The sequence below is a fragment of the Pelophylax lessonae genome (assembly GCF_965119305.1).
Source record: "Pelophylax lessonae genome assembly, chromosome: 6".
In the NCBI taxonomy this organism is placed as follows: Eukaryota; Metazoa; Chordata; class Amphibia; order Anura; family Ranidae; genus Pelophylax; species Pelophylax lessonae.
In genome coordinates this window covers 40467782-40490427 of record NC_138773.1, presented here as the reverse complement: position 1 = coordinate 40490427, position 22646 = coordinate 40467782, and the positions used below count along the sequence as shown (strand labels likewise).

The 22646-nt window shown below is 46.6% G+C and overlaps 1 protein-coding gene across 1 annotated transcript in view; it reads right to left on the bottom strand.

Moving 5' to 3' along the window:
- Positions 1 to 1092: 1092 nt before the first annotated feature.
- The window catches only part of LOC309558545 (tapasin-like), a gene marked incomplete at its 3' end in the record, with an annotated part of 43953 nt that continues 22399 nt past the window's right edge, over positions 1093 to 22646 (bottom strand). Inside the window, exons 3-5 of the mRNA XM_082261624.1 lie at positions 10385 to 10468; positions 6250 to 6486; positions 1093 to 1313 (exon numbers count right to left, since the gene is read on the bottom strand). Of these exons, the coding sequence (XP_082117750.1) occupies positions 1093 to 1313; positions 6250 to 6486; positions 10385 to 10468 (542 nt within the window). The remainder of the gene's footprint in view (positions 1314 to 6249; positions 6487 to 10384; positions 10469 to 22646) is intronic.

The window sequence follows — 22646 nt, the reverse complement described above, 5'->3', positions numbered from 1 at the left end:
GACGGTGCCATTGTCGGTTCCATGTCAAATCAGACCAAGGTGAATGTGGGCTGAGATACAAGTCAGATACAAGTAAGATTTCTGGCATCCCCTGCAACAAAAATTTCATTTTTGGTGAGATACTCCCAATAGGAACACGTCTAAAGGGATGCAGGCCCAGCAGATTTACTCATTAGGGCTCTGCAGGTGCACAGCTGATTGATAATTATGAAACCACTCCTATTAAGCTCGTTCAGCACAGGAATAAACAATGATTTCTTCAGAATAAAAAAAAAATGTAGGAATCTGCAACAAAGTTTGTTAGAATCCTTGAATTGAACAGAGATCACCCAGAAGGGAATTATTTTTATTTTTTTTTCTCAACAAAAGTAGGGTTACACTTTAAGATGATATGCAAGCATGTAATGTAACCCTTTCATAGCTGGAGCCTTTTTTCTCCTTTTTTAGCACTAAAGCGCAATTTGTTTTTACATGAAAACACACTTAAAACCCCTATTTTTTGAAAGCAGAGGACCCATAGAATTACACAATCTCATATCAGTGTAATAATTGTTCTTATTACATCTCTATGTTCAGTAAATAATATATTTTAATTAATTTTAGTGCACACAAACACAATTACATTTCCATATTTTCCTGGGTGAGCCTGGGTCACACGTGTGTGTGTGGGGGAGGGGACGCACCATTTACAACTAATAGAAGCGTTAGGATTACTTTATTTCTATTGTAGTAAATAATTTGTGTCATCCATGAATTCACATAAAAAGGAATATCTCCCCACTATACAGTATTTTTTCACATTGGTACCTGTCCCCTATGGCAGTGCATGGCTTCCAAGTAAATTTTTTAAAACAGCTGGCCTAAAAAATAGTTAGAATTTTCAAACAGGTATGGCCTCCATTATAGGCTTCAATGGGATTTGCTGCAAGGTTCGGGCACTCAGGATCTCAACCTGGATTCACTGGCAGATCAAACCCAGGTAGATGTACTCATCTCTGGTCACAAGGGCTTTTGGTGATGTGAAAGCGTGAAGGGTGCAGTAAGTGTCTTTGTAGTATCCTTGCAGGAATGTTTAAGACTCCATTTTTCTGGTCATACTGAGCCACCACTTGGTTCAAACTGTCTTTTTAGAGCGTTTACATTTACACCACTGCATGCATCGTTTACTTCATTTGAATTTTCTTTATTTGTATCCATGAATTGGTTTGTTGATTGGTGTTCAGATAATGAGGTCCTTTTAGCAAACCTTTGCACATCTTGGCTCTGACGTTCAGATGTTGTATTGTTAGCTTGATTCAAACCACCTTGGTTTCCTGCCGATAATGGAAACACTAATTAGATAGTAGAGAACACAAAATTCCAATAACACAATACTTTCCAGGGATCACTGCAACTGTCAAATAGTATGGCCATAGTTCCAAGTGGACAAAAAAGGAAAAAATACTTACCTTGATGCCCATGAGGTCCCTTACAGCATGTTCTGCCTGGCTTCTTCTGGGTGCTGGTCTTTAGCTGTCTTGAGCAGCTGGAAGGGATGATGTCACTCCCACGCATGCGCACCCAGGTAGTGACCTACACATTGGCATCTTGGCCCGCCGTGTCCTTATGCTGTAGGAACGGCGGTCTTCATGCGTGAGTTTTTTATCATTTTACATGTACATGGTTTTAACCTTTACAATAAATACTACACTATATTAGCACCTTTTTAGACTCCGATTTTGTGAATGTTCCATGCAGCCTGTTTTGAACTCTGGGCATGATCTGAGTGGATACGCCATCTATCCTGTTCTCCCTGAATAGCAGTGGATGTGAGAGGGTTAAGGACACCAGGTTCTGACTGTGGGAACGATCCCAGCTACGATAACAGTTCCTGTTGAATAGGACTTGCCGCTACTTTGGCTGTGTTACCGCAATTACATCTACCGCCACTAGATGGCAGTAGTGTAATTGTAATTCCCCCTCTCCTCTATGACCGCGGCCGGCGCTGTCGGCGGTACTGGAGAGAGAAAGGAGGAGGAGACTCTGTGAGGAGAGGCAAGCGGCAGAGCACAGCGTGCGAGGCCCAGAAGGGCAGAGCATGCGACCAGCCGACCACCATTGCCACTTTGCCAGCCATATAGATTTTATTATAAAAACATATAGTCCAGGAGTCTCCAGGGCAGCAGGAAGTCCACCACCAGTCCACCACCGCACACAGCCAGCCAGCCCAAGAGAGATGCGCACACAGCACAGGCAGACAGAAAGGCCTGGAGGAGGGGGACGGAGCCAGACGGACCCCAGTGTGCCTGCCTGGGCAAGCCACACCACCACCAACAGCCAGCAGCAGCACAGTAGGTACCAAAAAACAAAATACGGCTACTCACAGACTCAGTCACAGTCAGGACTCAGACCCCCACCACCAGTGTGCCAAACCGCCACCACCAGTGTGCCACACTGCCACCACCACCAGTGTGCCACACCGCCACCAGCACCACCAGTGTGCCACACCGCCACCACCAGTGTGCCACACCACCACCAGCCAGCCACTCCAGGAAGCAGGTACCAAAAAACAAAAAACAAAAACAAAATACAGTTACTCACACAGTCAGGAGGACTCAGACCCCCACAGTGTGCCACACCGCCACCACTATTAAAGATCTTATAGAACGTAATTACATTATAGAATAGTAAAAAAAAGTCAGTTACTTTGCTGAGTAACTAACTAATTACTTTTTCAATGTGGCAACTGAGTCACTAACTTAATTACTTTTTTTTTTTTTTTTTAAATAATTCCCTTTTTTAAATTAAGAAATAAGAAAACAGCAACGTTAGCCCAATTTTTTTCTATAATGTGAAAGATAATGTTACGCCAATAAATAGATACCCAACATGTCATGCTTCAAAATTGAGCACGCTTGTGGAATGGCGACAAACATTGGTATCTTAAAAATTCCCTTAGGCGACACTTTAAACATTTCTTCAGGTTACCAGCTTAGAGTTACAGAGGTCTAGGGCTTAAGTTATTGCTCTCGCTCGTGGCAATACCTCACATGTGTGGTTTAAACACAGTTTACATATGTGGGCGCGACTTGTGCATGCGTTCGCCCTTGTGCGAGCTAACGGGGATTTAATTTTTTATTTCCCTATTTATTTAATCTATTATTTTTTATTTATTTATTTATTTTTTTTAAAGTATTGATCATTTTTATTCCTATTACAAGGAATGTAAACATCCCTTGTAACAGAAATAAGCATGACAGGTCCTCTTTAATATGAGATCTGGGGTCAAAAAGACCTCACATCTACATGAAAAAAGAAAAAAAAAAGTCATTTTTTTTCATGATGAAAAAAATTGGGCTCTTTAAATGCGTTGTTAGGAGATGACGTTTGACGTCGCTCCAGTCCTCCAAGACCATAGAGTGGAGTGGGGGCCATTTTGTCCTCACTTGACTTCCTGCCTGTGAGAAGCGCGGAACGGATCGTTTTCCCCGCTGCCGGCGGGCCCGGTAAGCGGGGAAACGACCAGGAAGCTGCGAGAGGGAGGGGGGGCACCTCTCCCACCGCACCATAAGGGTGATCCCGCGGCGAATCCATCGCTGGGACCACCCTTATGTGAAAGAAATTTAAAAAAAATACCGGGGTTATGGCAGCTATCTGTGTCCCGACGCTTTTCATATCTAGCAATAAAACAGGACGTTGGGGTTGGTAAATTGGAGTTTTTTGCCCAGGCTTCTGAGGGGGTCCAAATGGCCTACAGGATGACAATAATATTAGATAAATTGTGTAAATCCCCCCTATGCTAAATGACTTAAAATGTGAAAACCAAATATTACAGATTAAAATACATAAATACTATTTTTGAGTGCTAATACTTTAAAATTAACCATAAAACCAAGTGAAAATACAAAAATTCAATAACTTATAGATGTAAGTGCACAGTAACACAAAACTTCTATCACTAAACCAAATCAGTGATCAAAAAAACTTTAGCAATAGTGCACAAAAGTCCAAGAAAAATCCTCTAAAAAGTGATTCCATCCAAAATCATGATCTCCTGTGATGTCCTATTGGGAATGCGTCACCCAGAATTCCACCACCGCTTGTGTGTCACATCAGACTCACTCCTATCAGTCAGCAACTCACCAAATCGTCTTGACCCCCACCCCCCCTCCCCTTTTTCATACCCATTAAAAACAAAAAACACAAAAAAAGATTTTTTTTCCCTTACCTTAAAAAAGCTTTTTTTAGAGTTTTTGGGGGGTTTGGTTCTGGTTCACACTGACGGAACACAAATATGCAGCCTCGACTTCAGGGGGTTGTACCGGGGTGATGGGTGCAGCTAGAGGCATCACCCCGGTACTGATGTTTAGAGCCAACGGTCAGCTTACTTGCAATAACAGCTAAGAAGCAGCTCCCCCCCCCCCCTCCCGCCGCCTTCCACAGCTCCCCCCTTCGGTCCCCCGTCCAACCGGAAGACCCAAGCGACCAGCTGGCGCGTCCATTGGCTGGCCGAAGACCTGAACAATGCCGGATTTTTTGTGTAAAAACCCAAAAGTGATCATGACATCACTTCCGGTTACTGGAGCCTTAAATGCGCCAGATTTTAAAAAGAATGACGGCATTCAAAACAGCCAAACTTTGCGTTTTAAATGCAGAGGAGGGGTTTGGGGTCTTTTAGGCCCCCGATCCCTCTATAAAGAGTACCTCTCACTGCATATTACTGTCATATGGGATGTTTACATTCCTTGTCACAGCAATAATAGTGATAAAAAAAAAGAATAATGTTTTTTTTTAAGGGACAGTGTAAAAAAAAATAGAATTAGATTAAAAAAAAAAATAAAAATTAAGCACCTGTCCTTCCGTGCTGCGTGAAGAAGCAAACGCACACCTGCACAGCCTTTCACTGTGAAGCTCAGTGTACTGCGGTTTATTCTCCCTCAGCTTTTTACAGCTGAAAACAGAGGGAATGTGATCACTTATAAGAAAGGTGTTTATCATGTTTTTAATATCTTATTATTAATACATTATTAATTTTGCTTTCTCAGGGGGCACCTGAGCTGAGCTGGAGCTCCGTGTGTCCATTCAGACATGGAGCTGCCGTTCAGCTCTGCCCCCTATATCTCCTGATTTGCTGACTTTGACAGCTGTGGGAGCCAATGAGGTCGCTGCTGTGTCTCAGCCAATCAGGAGGGAGAGTCCCAGATGGAGGGACACGTGGACATCGCTGGACAGAGATGGGGCTCAGGTAAATATTAGGGGGGCTGAGGGGGGGCTGCTGCACACAGAAGGCGATTTATCTTAATGCAAAGAATGAATTAAAGTGGTTTTAAACCCTCTTTTATAACTTGTACCTATAGGTAAGCCTTTATTAAGGCTTACCTATAGGTACTGTATATATCTTCTAAACTTGCACCGTTTAGGAGATATTTACATTACTTGCAGCGGATGACGTCATCGACGCTTGCGCTCTGAAGGAACGGCCACCTATGCCGTACCTTCAGAGCCCTGTGCCGTGAACGGGTGGGAGTGATGTAATCGCGCTTTCGGCCAATCAGATGGCCGGAGGGCATAAACCAGGAAGCAGGATGGCCATGTCACCCTGGTGAGCGGGCGGCACTGCGGGGGCTAATTTCTAAGATAAGTATTTCATAATGAGCTACTATGTTACAACCTCTTTAAGATAAAAAAAATCTTCTGCCTTTACAACTCCTTTCAGTTTATAAAGGAATAGGAGCCTCTGTCACCTGTTCATTCATCTGCAGTGCAGCTGAGGCCACAGAAAGGAAATGGGGAATGTGTGTCTTCAATCCCTTTCTCTGTCTAAAAATGAGACTTCAGCTGTCTGTTTAGACCCCTGAAATGTCACCAAAGACCCCCCCCCCCCAACAGTATTGTGAAAAAAATGTAAAAAAATAATAAAATTAAAATTATTTAAACATTAAAATAAACAAATTAAAAAATTTGTAAAAAAAAAAAATAAAAAATTTGTAAGAAATCAGACTAAAATCTTTAATCAGACATGGCGCCGCAAGTCACCATCTTCCTTGTAGGGGCTCCGGTGTATTACTTTGCCCAGGGGCCCATGATGCTGTTAAGGTGGCACTGGTCGTATCATCTAAACTGAACTACCTCAACACGTAACTACTATTCTTTTAAGTAAACGCAGAAAAAGAAGAAAGGGGAGAGCTTCTAAGAGTAGCCACATTTGTATGTAACAGACAGAATCATAAGAGGTCAATATGCTTTCTGTATTAGATTATTTATATATACCAATCTTAGGCCACTGTGCTGCTTGTCTGTTGCCTGAATCTCCGCTCTGTGTAAGATTCCTCGTATCATGTGGGATGTGTGAGTCCCAGTGGCTGGCTGTATAACCAGTAGTAGTTGGTTTCTGGTGGACTGGCGCTGCATGAAGTCCATTGTGCACAGAATCCTGACGATTCACAGATGGCTTTGAGTGGCTTTCCTGTCCTGAAAAATCATAGCCAATCCCAGGCTGGCTGAGGGCTGAAAGAGAACAGAACTGTAATGCATACGTAGGCTCAAAACTGGTGCTATGAGGCTTTCTCTAAACACTTTATTCAACAAATTTCTAAACGGTTACTCCGATCCTGATATTAGCTCAACAATTCGGGAAATGCAAAATTTCAGTAAACCAAAATTACAATGAATTACCTCATTGTTTGGAAAAATAGAAAAGATGAGGTTGCAGTGCTAAAATATGCACTGTTACTGTAATAATGACACTGGTAGGGAAGGGGTTAACATTATGGGTGATCGAGGGGTTAAATGTGAGCCTAGGGGAGTGATTCTAACTGTGGGGGGGGCGTGGCTTCTTAAATGACCATAGAGACCTGTGATCCTATATAGAAGGATCACATGGGCTCTGTGATCATTTCAGGGAGAAGGACGGTCAGCTGTGTTTACAACAGCCGACCATCCTACTATCTCAGCGGGAAGCGATCGCCTCTTCCCCACTGCCGAGCGGGGTGGGAGCGCGCCGCCGGTGGCGCGCGCTTGCCCCTTAGCCTCCCAAGAGCGAGCGCCTTACATTTAAGGCGGTTTTCCTGGGAGCTCGGCTGTCATTACAAGTAGTGGGAGGGGACGTCCCCCCCACTCCTGCCCCCTTCTGCGGTTCGCCCTGGTCTCCCGTTCCATGGAGAGACCCGGGCAACCATCCTGCACGGCCGCCGAAGACCCGATCAAAGCCACATTCGGCTCTGATCGGGTCTCCATGTAAAAACCCAGAAGTAATGTCATGGCATCACTTCTGGGTACTCAGCGCCAAATAAAAAAAAAATGACAGCATTCAAAAACAGCCGAACTTGGCGTTTTGAATGCTTTTAAGTGCAAAGGAGGGGGTTTAGGGGTCTTTTAGACCCTCAGATCCCTCCACAACAGTACCTGTCAAGAAAAAAAAAATGTTTTTAAATGTACAAAAATATCGGCCAATATCGATATTCAAAGGCCAAAATATCGGTCGATCACTAGTCAATATATCATCATTGAAGCCAATGTTGTAACCTTGGGAGTACTTATGTAGAGGCTGGACATATGAATATAGCTGGTTAAATAGTGCTAGCCAGAAATAAAGTCCCTGGGGAAACCAGTGATGAATAGTGCTGAACAGGAGAAGCCTCCCCCAAGCCAACTGAAACGGAGTGTAAAGACTTGGATGTCAGCCGTTTGGTTGTAGAGACACTGACTATATTTCACCTTGGGTGGAACGGCTCTAGCTCTTGCACCTTACATCACTTTACAACCATTGAGGACTATTTGGGCATTACTCAAAACCTGAAGGAGTTGAAACATTAACCAGGAGTGGTGAAGTCTATGCAGACATTGCAGAGTTCATACACGAGGGTGAAGCTACAAAGCAATAAAGAACTCCCAAAATTACTTGGTGATAAATCATCCTGCCTAGCTTCCCTCCGCATCTTGTTTGGGACTTATTATTCGCCGTTAAGTGGTTGCCATTTTGTGATATTCTTGATTCCTCCCCCTCCATAGACGCTGACTACCAGGACAGGATTTGGGATTCATCCCTTGCCGCTCAGAAGATCTGAGTAATTGACACTATCATGATCTTCGTAATTCCTCTCCCTGCATAGACATGAACTATCAGGACACTGCATGCCAATATGCACTTTATGTCCGTTCCCCTGTCCCGTTTATAGGGATGGTTACCATCATGAAGGGAGTGATTAGCGTTTAGGAGAGAATCCTCTAAGAATCCTCTAAGCAGTGGAGTTTATCATTAGGAGTCATTCATACAGCAGTACTAGTGAGAATTAATATTCATATGGAAGGACATCACCTTTATTTACAATTTCATTACAATGAAACTCCTGATCTCTCTCTGCCTGTGTGACAGAAGACCCGCCTGCTTTTACATAAGCAGGCGGGTCTTATGTCAGTTTCTGTGAAGATCGTGGGAGGCCAGCAGCGATCGCCGGCGCTCCCCCCCGCGGTCTGGCTCCCGCTGAGACCGCGTGCACATAATCACGTGATTATGCACAGCCGAACCGCCCTGCCACAGTAAATCTGCATGGGGCGGTCGGCAAGTGGTTAATAATCCTATGTGTAAATAAGCTTTTTATGGAGAAAAAAAAAATAAGCTGTTCTTTACCAGTTTTCAGAGTACTGATCGCCGCTCACGTGGCCTTGCCATCTCTCTTCTCCTCCTCCTCCCCTCCCGACTGACTGCAGAGGGGAATCCTCAGCCCTGCCTGCTGCAGGCAGCTGTCAGACAGGGAGAGGAGAGAGCCAGCGGGTCATGTGAGCAGTGGTGGCCGGTGTATTGTGGGCGCAGGGGCGCCGCCCCCCCATCCCTGCGCCCGGCCCCCTAATCTGCATGCAGGGCACCGGACGCATGGAGCTCAATGGGTTTTTTTTTAAATCACCTGATTAGAGCCAGAGGCTCTAATAGGGTGATGCAAAGGGTGGAGCCGGGGCGCAGAGCAGTGCACCCCAAGCCCACCCATTGTGTGACAATAGCGAATTAAAATTCGCTATTGTCACACTGATCCTCCTCCTGGCCAATCAGGAAGCACGTCCGATACGCACTTCCTGATTTGCCGCAAGGCAAACCCCATGCCATTGGCCGAGGAGGAGGCGGGAGCGGGAGGACTGGAGGAGACGCGCCGCCGGTGGACACAGTTAGTAGAAGCCGCCGTCGGGACTGAAGAGAAGCCGCCGCCGGGACTGAAGAGAAGCCGCCGCCGCTCCAGGGCTCCAGGTAAGTGCACTGGTCTCGGGGGGCGGGGCCCACCCTGCATTGAAGGGGGCACGCACGCACGCTGGTCTCTGCATTGATGGGGGCACGGCACGCTGGTCACTGCATTGATGGGGGCACGGCACGCTGGTCACTGCATTGAAGGGGGCACGGCAAAATGGTCACTGCATTGATGGGGGCACGGCAAGCTGGTAACTGCATTAAAGGGGGCACGGCAAGCCAGTCACTGCATTGAAGGGGGCACGGCAAGCTGGTCACTGCATTGGAGGGAGTACGGCAAGCTGGTCACTGCATTGATGGGGGCACGGCACGCTGGTCACTGCATTGATGGGGGCAAGGCACGATGGTCACTGCATTGATGGGGGCACGGCATGCTGGTCACTTCATTGATGGGGGCACGGCACGCTGGTCACTGCATTGATGGGGGCATGTACGCATGCTGGTCTCTGCATTGATGGGGGCACGGCACGCTGGTCACTGCATTGAATGGGGGCACGCTGTAGTAACTCTGCATTGAATGAGGGCACGCTGTAGTAACTCTGCATTGAACGGGGGCACGCTGTAGTAACTCTGCATTGATGTGGGCACACTATACTTTGATTACTGAAGGCCCCTTTCACACTTTTGTGACCTCAAAGTCATGCAATTTTTTGCCGCATTTTTTGCCGCAAAGCAATGCCTATTTGATTTTTTCTATTTGCGCCCCCCCCCCCCCCCCCAAAAAGAATTTTGAGCAACAGCCGCATGTGAGTGGCGATCTGCGCTCTAAAAACTGGTAAAGATTGGCTTATTTTTTTAAAACACATACACAGGGGCACATAGGATTATTAAACGGAGCAGACAGGATTGTATAAAGTGGCTTAACAACCACTTTAAAAGGGAAGTTGAGATTCCAGGGGGGGCACTTGCCCCCTTTTGCTATCCCTTGCGGACGCCCATGTTAACCAAATATGTCTATTTGATGGTGCACCTAGCAGTACAAACATTTAAGGCAGTATGAGCCAAAGAACACCTGTGCACTCTGCCCCCAGCTAAACACCTTCGCTCCTTGCAGTGGGGCAAATTACCCAATGCACTTTGGGCCTAAAAATAACATTCGCTGTGTATTGTTATATAGTAAAAGGTATGAAGTAAAGAAAAAAATGAAAATACAAATGGGCATAACATTACCTTGTTGGTTACCTTGTTGGTTACTTGCCAATAAGTTTTCATCTTGTTTTTCTAGATTTTTACCTTTATTGTGACTATTTTTACCTTTTGTATTAAAAAGAGGAAAACAGGTTAACTGAGCAAATTATCATTTTTTTTTTTCTTTTGATTATAAACAATCCAGACTGAAAGCAAATTGGGTTTCTGTGTTATATTATATATGTATACATTCCAGACTGGTTAAAGTCTACCTATGGTGTAAAAACAAAAACTGTAAACTAATACATTTAGTAGGGAGACTGAACTTTCAGGTGTCAGGATATCCTGTAGGCATGTTCGAACACGAGGCCGAGTTATCCTCTCTGAAAGCTGTCATAGCTGACAACCAATCATATTTATTATTTATATATTGGCACTACTGACACATTATTTACTTTCTTTATTGAGCAGCACTTTAAAATTAACTATAAAACCAAGTGAAAATACAAAAATTCAATATAACTTATAGATGTAAGTGCGCAGTAACACAAAACTTCTATCACTAAACCAAATCAGTGATCAAAAAAAACTTTAGTAATAGTGCACAAAAGTCCAAGAAAAATCCTCTAAAAAGTGATTCCATGCAAAAATTATGATCTCCTGTGATAACAAGGGGAGAGAGAAAGATTGGGACTTTATATGAGACTCATGACCAATAGAGTCTCTATTCCTGATGCATGGGATGTGATGTCCTATTGGGAATGCGTCATCCAGAATTCCACCACCGCTTGTGTGTCACATCAGATTCACTCCCATCAGTCAGCAACTCACCAAATCGTCTTGCCCCCAATTCTCATACCCATTAAAAAAAAAAAAAAAACATTTTTTTTTTCCTTTACATTATAAAAGTGTTTTTAGAGTTTTTTGGGGGGTTTGGTTCTGGTTTAACCCCTTCACAGCGACGGAACACAAATATGCAGCCTCGACTTCAGGGGGTTGTACCGGGGTGATGGGTGCAGCTAGAGGCATCACCCCGGTACTGATGTTTAGAGCCAACGGTCGGCTTACTTGCAATAACAGCTAAGAAGCAGCTCCCCCCCTCCCGGCACCTTCCACAGCTCGCCCCTGGTCCACCGTCCAACCGGAAGACCCAAGCGACCAGCTGGCATGTCTGCTGGCTGGCCGAAGACCTGAACAATGCCAGATTTTTTATGGAAAAACCCAGAAGTGATCATGACATCACTTCCGGTTACTGGAGCCTTAAATGCGCCAGATTTGAAAAAGAATGACGGCATTCAAAACAGCCAAACTTGGCGTTTTGAATGCTTTTAAGTGCAGAGGAGGGGTTTGGGGGACCCCTGATCCCTCTATAAAGAGTGCCTATTACTGTGATATTGGATGTTTATATTCCTTGTGACAGCAATAACAGTGATAAAAAAAAGAATGTTTTTTTTTAAGGGACAGTGTAAAAAAAAAAAAAAAATAGAATTAGATAAAAAAAAAAAAAAAAAAAAGGAACCGTCCTTCCGTGCTGCATGCAGAAGCAAACACACACCTGCACAGCCTTTCACTGTGAAGCTCAGTGTACTGCGGTTTCTTCTCCCTCAGCTCTTTACAGCTGAAAACAGAGGGAATGTGATCACTTATAAGAAAGGTGTTTATCATGTTTTTTAATATCTTATTATTAATACATTAATAATTTTGCTTTCTAGGGGGGCACCTGAGCTGAGCTGGAGCTCCGTGTGTCCATTCAGACATGGAGCTGCCGTTCAGCTCTGCCCCCGCTATCTCCTGATTGGCTGACTTTGACAGCTGTGGGAGCCAATGAGGTCGATGCTGTGTCTCAGCCAATCAGGAGGGAGAGTCCCAGATGGCTGAGGGACTCGTGGACATCGCTGGACTGAGATGGGGCTCAGGTAAATATTAGGGGGGCTGAGGGGGGGCTGCTGCACACAGAAGGCATTTTATCTTAATGCAAAGAACGCATTAAAGTGGTTGTAAACCCTCTCTTATAACTTGTACCTATAGGTAAGCCTTTAATAAGGCTTACCTATAGGTACTGTATATATCTTCTAAACTTGCACCGTTTAGGAGATATTTACATTACTTGCAGCGGATGACGTCATCGACGCTTGCGCTCTGAAGGAACGGCCACCTATGCCGTACCTTCAGAGCCCTGTGCCGTGAACGGGTGGGAGTGATGTAATCGCGCTTTCGGCCAATCAGATGGCCGGAGGGCATAAACCAGGAAGCAGGATGGCCATGTCACCCTGGTGAGCGGGCGGCACTGCGGGGGCTAATTTCTAAGATAAGTATTTCATAATGAGCTACTATGTTACAACCTCTTTAAGATAAAAAAAATCTTCTGCCTTTACAACTCCTTTCAGTTTATAAAGGAATAGGAGCCTCTGTCACCTGTTCATTCATCTGCAGTGCAGCTGAGGCCACAGAAAGGAAATGGGGAATGTGTGTCTTCAATCCCTTTCTCTGTCTAAAAATGAGACTTCAGCTGTCTGTTTAGACCCCTGAAATCTCACCAAAGACCCCCCCCCCCCCCAACAGTATTGTGAAAAAAAATGTAAAAAAAATAATTAAATTAAAATTATTTAAACATTAAAATAAACAAATTAAAAAATTTGTAAAAAAAAATAAAAAAAATTGTAAGAAATCAGACTAAAATCTTTAATCAGACATGGCGCCGCAAGTCACCATCTTCCTTGTAGGGGCTCCGGTGCATTACTTTGCCCAGGGGACCATGATGCTGTTAAGGTGGCACTGGTCGTATCATCTAAACTGAACTACCTCAGCACGTAACTACTATTCTTTTAAGTAAACGCAGAAAAAGAAGAAAGGGAAGATCTTCTAAGAGTAGCCACATTTGTATGTAACAGACAGAATCATAAGAGGTCAATATGCTTTCTGTATTAGATTATTTATATATACCAATCTTAGGCCACTGTGCTGCTTGTCTGTTGCCTGAATCTCCGCTCTGTGTAAGATTCCTCGTATCATGTGGGATGTGTGAGTCCCAGTGGCTGGCTGTATAACCAGTAGTAGTTGGTTTCTGGTGGACTGGCGCTGCATGAAGTCCATTGTGCACAGAATCCTGACGATTCACAGATGGCTTTGAGTGGCTTTCCTGTCCTGAAAAATCATAGCCAATCCCAGGCTGGCTGAGGGCTGAAAGAGAACAGAACTGTAATGCATACGTAGGTTCAAAACTGGTGCTATGAGGCTTTCTCTAAACACTTTATTCAACAAATTTCTAAGCGGTTACTCCGATCCTGATATTAGCGCAACAATTTGGCAAATGCAAAATTTCAGTAAACCACAAACACAGTGAATTACCCAATTGTTTGGAAAAATAGAAAAGATGAGGTTGCAGTGCTAAAAATATGCACTGTTACTGTAATAATGACACTGGCAGGGAAGGGGATAACATTATGGGTGATCAAGGGGTTAAATGTGAGCCTAGGGGAGTGATTCGAACTGTGGGGGGGGGGGGGCATGACTTCTGAAATGACCATAGAGACCTGTGATCCTATATAGAAGGATCACATGGGCTCTGTGATGATTTCAGGGAGAAGGACGGTCGGCTGTGTTTACTAAAGCCGACCGTCCTTCATTCTCATCGGGAAGCAATCGCCTCTTCGCCCCCTAGCCTCCCAAGAGGAAGCGCCTTACATGTATGGCGATTTTCCTGGGAGCGGCTGCCTGCCACAGTACATCCGCGGTGGGCGGTCGTAAACTGGTTAAGAAAAGCCACATGCAGTCATGACTGAGCTTTTCCAAAAGGCACCTTGAAGACTCTGAGGCCAAAATGGAAAAAGGTGTTATTGTCAGATGAGACAAAAATTTAATTATTTGGTCTCAACACCAAAACAAAATGTCCAACACAACTCAGCATCCAATAAACACCATTCCTACAGTAAAGTATGGAGGTGATAGTATCCTGTTATGGGGAGGGGGGTAATATCTTGTTATGGGGGTGTTTCTCTGCAGCAGGGACTGGAACACTTGTCAGGATAGAAGGAAAAATAAATTGGGCAAAATCCCATCAAGTTCATGAGGAAAATCTGCTGCCCTCTGCCAGAAAGCTGTCAATGTAAAGAAGGTTTACCTTCCAACATGACAATGAGCCAAAGCACACAGCAACAATGGGCAAACAGTGGTTAAAGGAGAATGTCCTTGCATGGCCTAGTCAGAGCCCAGACTTAAACCCCACTGAAAATCTGTGGAATAACTTGAAGACTGCAGAGTGCAGACCACAAACAATCACCATCAAATTTAACTGAACTTGAGCAGTTCCACAAATTTTGCAAAGTCTAGATGTGTAAAGATAGTAGAGAGTTATCCCAACAGACTAAAGGCTGGAAAAAAAGAGGAAGTAAACTCGAACTCATACTTTGCCTTTATTATAGGCTTACCTATAGGTACTGTAAATATCTCCTAAATGTGTACCGTGTAGATGATACATTCCACGCAGCCGATGACGTCATCTTGTGCCATTCCTTTTAGGTACCTGTACCGTTAATGACGGCTCACCCGCGCATGCATGGGAGTGACTTAATCGCGGCACCGGCCTGTCACACAGCCGGAGACCATGGACCCTGAAGGAAGATCGGGTGAAGATGGCCACTGCCTCCAGCAACTACATTGCATCGCTGGAGGGTTTCGTTTTTAGATACGTTTCACATAATGTGCTAGTATATGATGCATACTAACACATTATGCCTTTACCTTGCAGGCAGCGGTTTACAACAGCTTTAAAGCAAAAGGTGGTTCAACAAAATACTAACACAAGGGTGTGATTTTCTTTCCAATTCAGTTTTTCAATTTTTTTTATTTTTTTCTGACATTTTGGTGTTATAGCTTTTACTTGGATGCTATAAGTTGCAATGAATAAATACAGCTGGATAAAACAACAACTGTGTCGGTCTTCATTTCAGGCTACAAAACAACACAATGAGAGGGGGTGATTCTCTTCTATACCCACTGTAGATACGCAACATGTCAAACCTTAAAATTGCGTGCACCCATGAAATGGAGACAAACTTCAATATGCTATATTTTCTATAGGCGACACTTTAACCTCTTGCCGCCCGCCCGCCACAGATATACTGCGGCAGACTGGCTCGGCTGCGCGAACTGACGTACCTGTACGGCGGTTCACGGGAGCGCTCTTGGGGGAGCACGCCAGCCCCCATTAGGCAGTAGGGATGCCGAACCACGGGACCGGCGAACCCCCGGGCACCCGCAATCGCTCCCCGCTGAGAGAGAGCAACGGTCTGCTGCTGTTAACACAGCAAAGAGTTTCTCTCTCTGGAATGAACACAGAGAGCTTGTGATCCTCCCATTTAGGATCACATGTCTCTGTGTTGATTCCAAAAGTCCCTCCCCCACACAGTTAGAAAACACCCCCTAGGCTCACACTTAACCCTTTGATCACCCCTTAATGAACCCCTTCCCTGCCAGTGTCATTAATAAAGTATATGTAGAAAAATAAACCAAGTGTGCTCACTGGTTTAGAACGGGGGTTAAGCCAAACCGTCTCACCTAGTAGGTGTGGGTTACCTATTGGTTAACAACCATATGACAAAAAAGGGGGGGGACAGCTGAAGGAGCTATTCAAAAGATAGGTATGACTCCCACGCGTTATCAGTGGCTGAAAAAATTCCAAACTTTATTGTGTAAAAAGTATCACATATATCAATAACATGCTACAAACATGACATACAAACACAAATTTAAAAAACATCCAGGTGACGACCCAGAACTGCAGTAAAATTCCTAGTATGCACCTGAATTCAAACATTAAATGAGGACTAGAGCATGTTTGTGATAATTAGTGTCTAATCGCCAATCACCACAGTAGTCAATATTAGAGATCGACCGATTATCGGCAACACCGATCAGGCCCGGACTGGGACATAAAATAGGCCCGGGCATTTTAGGCTGAGCAGCCCATGCTTTTTTTTTTTTTAAAACAAAATGACCAATGATGAACAACTACCGGTTTCTCTATGTTTTTTAGTTATATTTAGCCTGCACACCCATGCGATCCGATTCTGCAAATCGCACTGTGTTTTGAAAACCGATTGCGGGGTGTCGTTAACCTAACATACACTCCGCAATCTGTTTGCATGGACGGGTTGCTATTTAGATGCTGTCCGCATTTAGTGTGAACCCAGGCTAAGAGATAACGGTAATTTTAGGGTACATTAAAAATATATTACCGAATTTTTGGGTAAAATATAAAAGATGAGTTTGTGTCAAGTAAATAAATACCCAACATGTCAAACCTTAAGACTATGCATGTCCGAAAATAGCAACACATTTCAGTACCCTATATTTTCCATAGGCAAAGCTATTAAAGATCATAGAGGTCATCAGTTCAGAGTTAACCATGAATAATGATCCTATAATTATTGCTCTCATTCCAGTGTGCAGGGTCATATATTACACGTGTAGTAAAATCAAGGTTTTTGTTCACAAGCGCCCCCAAAATGTGTATGTAGTTTCTTATGGTATTGGTGGGATAGGGATGACATCAGTAGCAGTGGTGGTAGTGGGGATAGGGATGACATCAGTAGCAGTGGTGGTAGTGGGGATAGGGATGACATCAGTAGTGGTGGTAGTGAGGATAGGGATGATATCAGTAGCAGTGGTGGTAGTGGGGATAGGGATGACATCAGTAGCAGTGGTGGTAGTGGGGATAGGATGACATCAGTAGTGGTGGTAGGATAGGGATGACATCAGTGGCAGTGGTGGTGGGGATAGGGAGGACATCAGTAGCAGTGGAAATAGGAATGACATCAGTGGCAGTGGTAGTGGGAATTGGGATGACATCAGTGGCAGTGGTAGTGGGGATTGGGATGATATCAGTGGCAGTGGTAGTGGGGATTGGGATGACATCAGTGGTAGTGGGGATTGGGATGACATCAGTGGCAGTGGTGGTGGGGGATAGGGGTGACATCAGTGGTGGTGGGGATAGGGGTGACCTCAGTGGCATTGGTGGTGGGGATAGGGGTTACATCAGTGGCAATGGGAATAGGAATGACATCAGTGATAGTGGTTGGGATAGGGATAACATCAGTGGTGGTGGGGGATAGGGGTGACATCAGTGGTGGTGGGGGATAGGGGTGACATCAGTGGCAGTGAGTGGTGGTGGGGATAGGGGTGACATCAGTGGTCGTGGGGATAGGGGTGACAGCAGTGGCATTGGTGGTGGGGATAGGGGTTACATAAGTGGCAGTGGGAATAGGAATGACATCAGTGATAGTGGTTGGGATAGGGATAACATCAGTGGCGGTGTTGAGGATAGGGATGACATCAGTGGCGGTGTTGAGGATAGGGATGACATCAGTGGGAATGATGAGGATAGGGGTGACATCAGTGGGAGTGGTGGTAAGGATAGGAATAACATCAGTGGCAGTGGTGGTGGGGATAAGGATGACATCAGTGGCAGTGGGAGGGATGGTGGGATCCAGGAGAGGGATGGCGTGGGAGGGATGGTGGGATCCAGGAGAGGGGTGGCAGTGGGAGGGATGGTGGGATCCAGGAGAGGGGTGGTGGTGAGAAGGATGGTGGGATCCAGGAGAGGGGTGGCGGTGAGAGGGATGGTGGGATCCAGGAGAGGGGTGGCGGTGAGAGGGATGGTGGGATCCAGGAGAGGGGTGATGGTGGGAGGGATGGTGGGATCCAGGAGAGGGGTGGCGGGGGGAGGGATGGTGGGATCCAGGAGAGGGGTGGCGGTGGGAGGGATGGTGGGATCCAGGAGAGGGGTGGCGGTGAGAAGGATGGTGGGATCCAGGAGAGGGGTGGCGGTGGGAGGGATGGTGGGATCCAGGAGAGGGGTGGCGGTGAGAAGGATGGTGGGATCCAGGAGAGGGGTGGCGGTGGGAGGGATGGTGGGATCCAGGAGAGGGGAGCGGGGGGAGGGATGGTGGGATCCAGGAGAGGGGTGGCGGTGGGAGGGATGGTGGGATCCAGGAGAGGGGTGGCGGTGGGAGGGATGGTGGGATCCAGGAGAGGGGTGGCGGTGAGAGGGATGGTGGGATCCAGGAGAGGGGTGGCGGTGGGAGAGATGGTGGGATCCAGGAGAGGGGTGGCGGTGGGAGGGATGGTGGGATCCAGGAGAGGGGAGCGGGGGAGGGATGGTGGGATCCAGGAGAGGGGAGCGGGGGGAGGGATGGTGGGATCCAGGAGAGGGGTGGCGGTGGGAGGGATGGTGGGATCCAGGAGAGGGGTGGCGGTGGGAGGGATGGTAGGATCCAGGAGAGGGGTGGCGGTGAGAGGGATGGTGGGATCCAGGAGAGGGGTGGCGGTGAGAGGGATGGTGGGATCCAGGAGAGGGGTGGCGGTGGGAGGGATGGTGGGATCCAGGAGAGGGGTGGCGGTGAGAGGGATAGTGGGATCCAGGAGAGGGGAGCGGGGGAAGGGATGGTGGGATCCAGGAGAGGGGAGCGGGGGGAGGGATGGGATGCCCTTTCCTTACCTTGCAGCCGGCCTTAGCTTGGGTGGTGTGTTGTTGTCTGCGGTGCGTGCGGCTGCAGAGCCAGAGACACTGTTCCCGCTTCTTCTCAACCCGACAGGCAGAAGGGGTTCCCGCTAGCTCCACCCCCTTCACAGTGAGACACGGTCACCTGGTTCACCCCTCCATAGCTACGCTGGGTGGCTGCGGAGCCGGCCGCAGTGAGCGGCCAGCCCAAACAGTGCCTTAGGAGTGACGGGGAGTCGGGGACATACCCGGGGCGGGCAGCTAGAAGAATATGCGGTAGCGGCCGCCGGCCGGTAATGCGGCGGCCGGCCCTCTCCGCGGAATTGGCCGCGGAGAGGCCAGCGGCAACCGGCATCAGAGCGGAGGGACACTTCATGCGCCCGGAGCAGAGGCCTCGGCCCACCGGGCATATGCCTGGTCTGCCCTATGGCCAGTCCGGCCCTGACACCGATATATTGGGGGCCAATATGCACTTTCCCCGATATATCAGAATCGGCCCCTGAGGTTACCGATATTTCCGATATTTCGGGAAAGTGCTTTTACCAGAGTGATGCCTGCAGCTAGAGGCATCACCCCGGTACCGGCATCCATAGCCGACGGTCGGCTGTCTTGTAATGACAACCGATGTGGCTGAGAAGCTGTCATTACAAGTAGCAGGAGGGGACCCGGGCAACCATCCTGCATGGCCGCCGAAGACCCGATCAAAGCCACATTCGGCTCTGATCAGGTCTCCATGTAAAAACCCAGAAGTAATGTCATGGCATCACTTCCAGGTACTCAGCGCTAAATTAAAAAAAATGACAGCATTCAAAAACAGCCGAACTTGGCGTTTTGAATTCTTTTAAGTGCAAAGGAGGGGTTTGGGGGTCTTTTAGACCCTCAGATCCCTCCACAACAGTACCTGTCAAGAAAAAAAAATGTTTTTAAATGTACAAAAATATCGATATTCAAAGGCCAAAATATCGGAATCGGTTTTAAAAAAAAAAACAATATCGGTCGATCACTAGTCAGTATATCATCATTGAAGCCAATGTTGTAACCTTGGGAGTACTTATGTAGAGGCTGGACATATGAATATAGCTGGTTAAATAGTGCTAGCCAGAAATAAAGTCCCTGGGGAAACCAGTGATGAATAGTGCTGAACAGGAGAAGCCTCCCCCAAGCCAACTAAAGCAGAGTGTAAAGACTTGGATGTCAGCCGTTCTGTTGTAGAGACACTGACTATATTTCAGAAAAAGATAAGTGCTGCTCAGCACCCTGCTCCTGCGCTTAGAACCTGGTCCTCAGGCTGCCTCAATCTTGGAACTTGTACTCATACTTGGCATCCACTATGGCTGGGCTTTGCTGCCCTCTACGACCGGGGTGGTCGACCAGACACTGTAAATACAAAACAAAAGAAGGGCGCACCAGCCTCAGATGTGGGAGGAGATACCTGGCTAAGCTTGTACATTGACCAATCAACATCACCTTCCTGACACATGATAAGTTATACATTATAAATTATAAATTATAAGATATAAGTTGTACAGACACACATAGTACTCGGCCATTGCTAAATGGCTAATGTACAAGCTTAGCCAATAGATCTATGGGGTTTATTAATTAAAATATGCTATGTTTTTAGGCAATTAACTGTGTAGCCACGCCCATATGGGTGGTATCTCCTCCCACATCTCTGAGGGTCATGTGGAGGCCCAGTCTACCATATTTAAGCTATGGACTTAGTCATGGCCTCCAGGTTCTGAGGAAGAGGCATGGCCTTGAAAAGCATCAGCCCTCCGCTTTTACGAGATATTGGACTCCTGTAAAGATGCTGCTTTATGGAATTGAAATGCTTGACTTTCACGTATGTTTGTGAGTAGCTGACTTTTACCTTTTTTTATTAATAAACTCGCTGAGGATAATGCGCTAGGCTGGTGCGCCCTTCTTTTGTTTTGTATTTACAGTGACTGACTATATTTTACCTTGGGTGGAACGGCTCTAGCTCTTGCACCTTACATCACTTTACTACCATTAAGCACTATTTGGACTATTTTTACTCAAAACCTGAAGGAGTCGAAACATTAACCAGGAGTGGTGAAGTCTATGCAGACATTGCGGAGTTCATAGACGAGGGTGAAGCTACAAAGCAATAAAGAACTCCCAAAATTACTTGGTGATAAATCATCCTGCCTAGCCTCCCTCCGCATCTTGTTTGGGACTTATTATTTGCCGTTAAGTGGTTGCCATTTTGTAAAATATTCGTGATTCCTCCCCCTCCATAGACACAGACTACCAGGACAGGATTTGGGATTCATCCCTTGCCGCTCTTCGTAATTCCTCTCCCTGCATAGACATGAACTATCAGGACAATGCATGCCAATATGCACTTTATGTCCGTTCCCCTGTCCCGTTTATAGGGATTGTTACCATCATGAAGGGAGTGATTAGCGTTTAGGAGAGAATCCTCTAAGAATCCTCTAAGAATCCTCTAAGCAGTGGAGTTTATCATTAGGAGTCATTCATACAGCAGTACTAGTGAGAATTAATATTCATATGGAAGGACATCACCTTTATTTACAATTTCATTACAATGAAACTCCTAATCTCTCTCTGCCTGTGTGACAGAAGACCCGCCTGCTTTTACATAAGCAGGCGGGTCTTATGTCAGTTTCTGTGAAGATCGTGGGAGGCCAGCAGCGATTGCCGGCGCTCCCCCCGCGGTCTGGCTCCCGCTGAGACCGCGTGCACATAATCACGTGATTATGCACAGCCGAACCGCCCTGCCACTGAAGAGAAGCGCCGGGACTGAAGAGAAGCCGCCGCCGCTCCAGGGCTCCAGGTAAGTGCACTGGTCTCGGGGGGGGGGGGGGGGGGGGGCACACTGCATTGAAGGGGGCACACACGTTGGTCTCTGCATTGATGGGGGCACGGCAAGCTGGTAACTGCATTGAAGCGGGCACGGCAAGATGGTCACTGCATTGAAGGGGGCACGGCAAGATGGTCACTGCATTGATGGGGGCACGGCAAGATGGTCACTGCATTGAAGCAGGCACGGCAAGATGGTCACTGCATTGAAGGGGGCACGGCAAGATGGCCACTGCATTGATGGGGGCACGGCAAGCTGGTCACTGCATTAAAGGGGGCACAGCAAGCTGGTCACTGCATTGAAGGGGGCACGGCAAGCTGGTCACTGCATTGAAGGGGGCATGGCAAGCTGGTCACTGCATTGATGGGGGCACGGCACGCTGGTCACTGCATTGATGGGGGGCATGCTGGTCACTGCATTGAATGGGGGCATGCTGTGGTAACTCTGCATTGAATGGGGGCATGCTGTAGTAACTCTGCATTGAATGGGGGCACGCTGTAGTAACTCTGCATTGAATGGGGGCACACTGTAGTAGTAACTCTGCATTGATGTGGGCACACTATACTATGATTACTGAAGGCCCCTTTCACACTTTTGTGACCTCAAAGTCATGCAATTTTTTGCCGCAAAGCAATGCCTATTAGATTTTTTCTGTTTGCGCCCCCCCCCCCCCAAACTGCATGTGAGTGGCGATCGGTGCTCTAAAAACTGGTAAAGATTGGCTTATTTTTTTAAAACACATACACAGGAGCACATAGGATTATTAAACAGAGCAGACAGGATTGTATAAAGTGGCTTAAAAACCACTTTAAAGGGAAGCTGAGATTCCAGGGGGGGCACTTGCCCCCTTTTGCTATCCCTTGCGGACCCCCATGTTAACCGAATATGTCTAGTTGATGGTGCACCTAGCAGTACAAACATTTAAGGCAGTATGAGCCAAAGAACACCTGTGCACT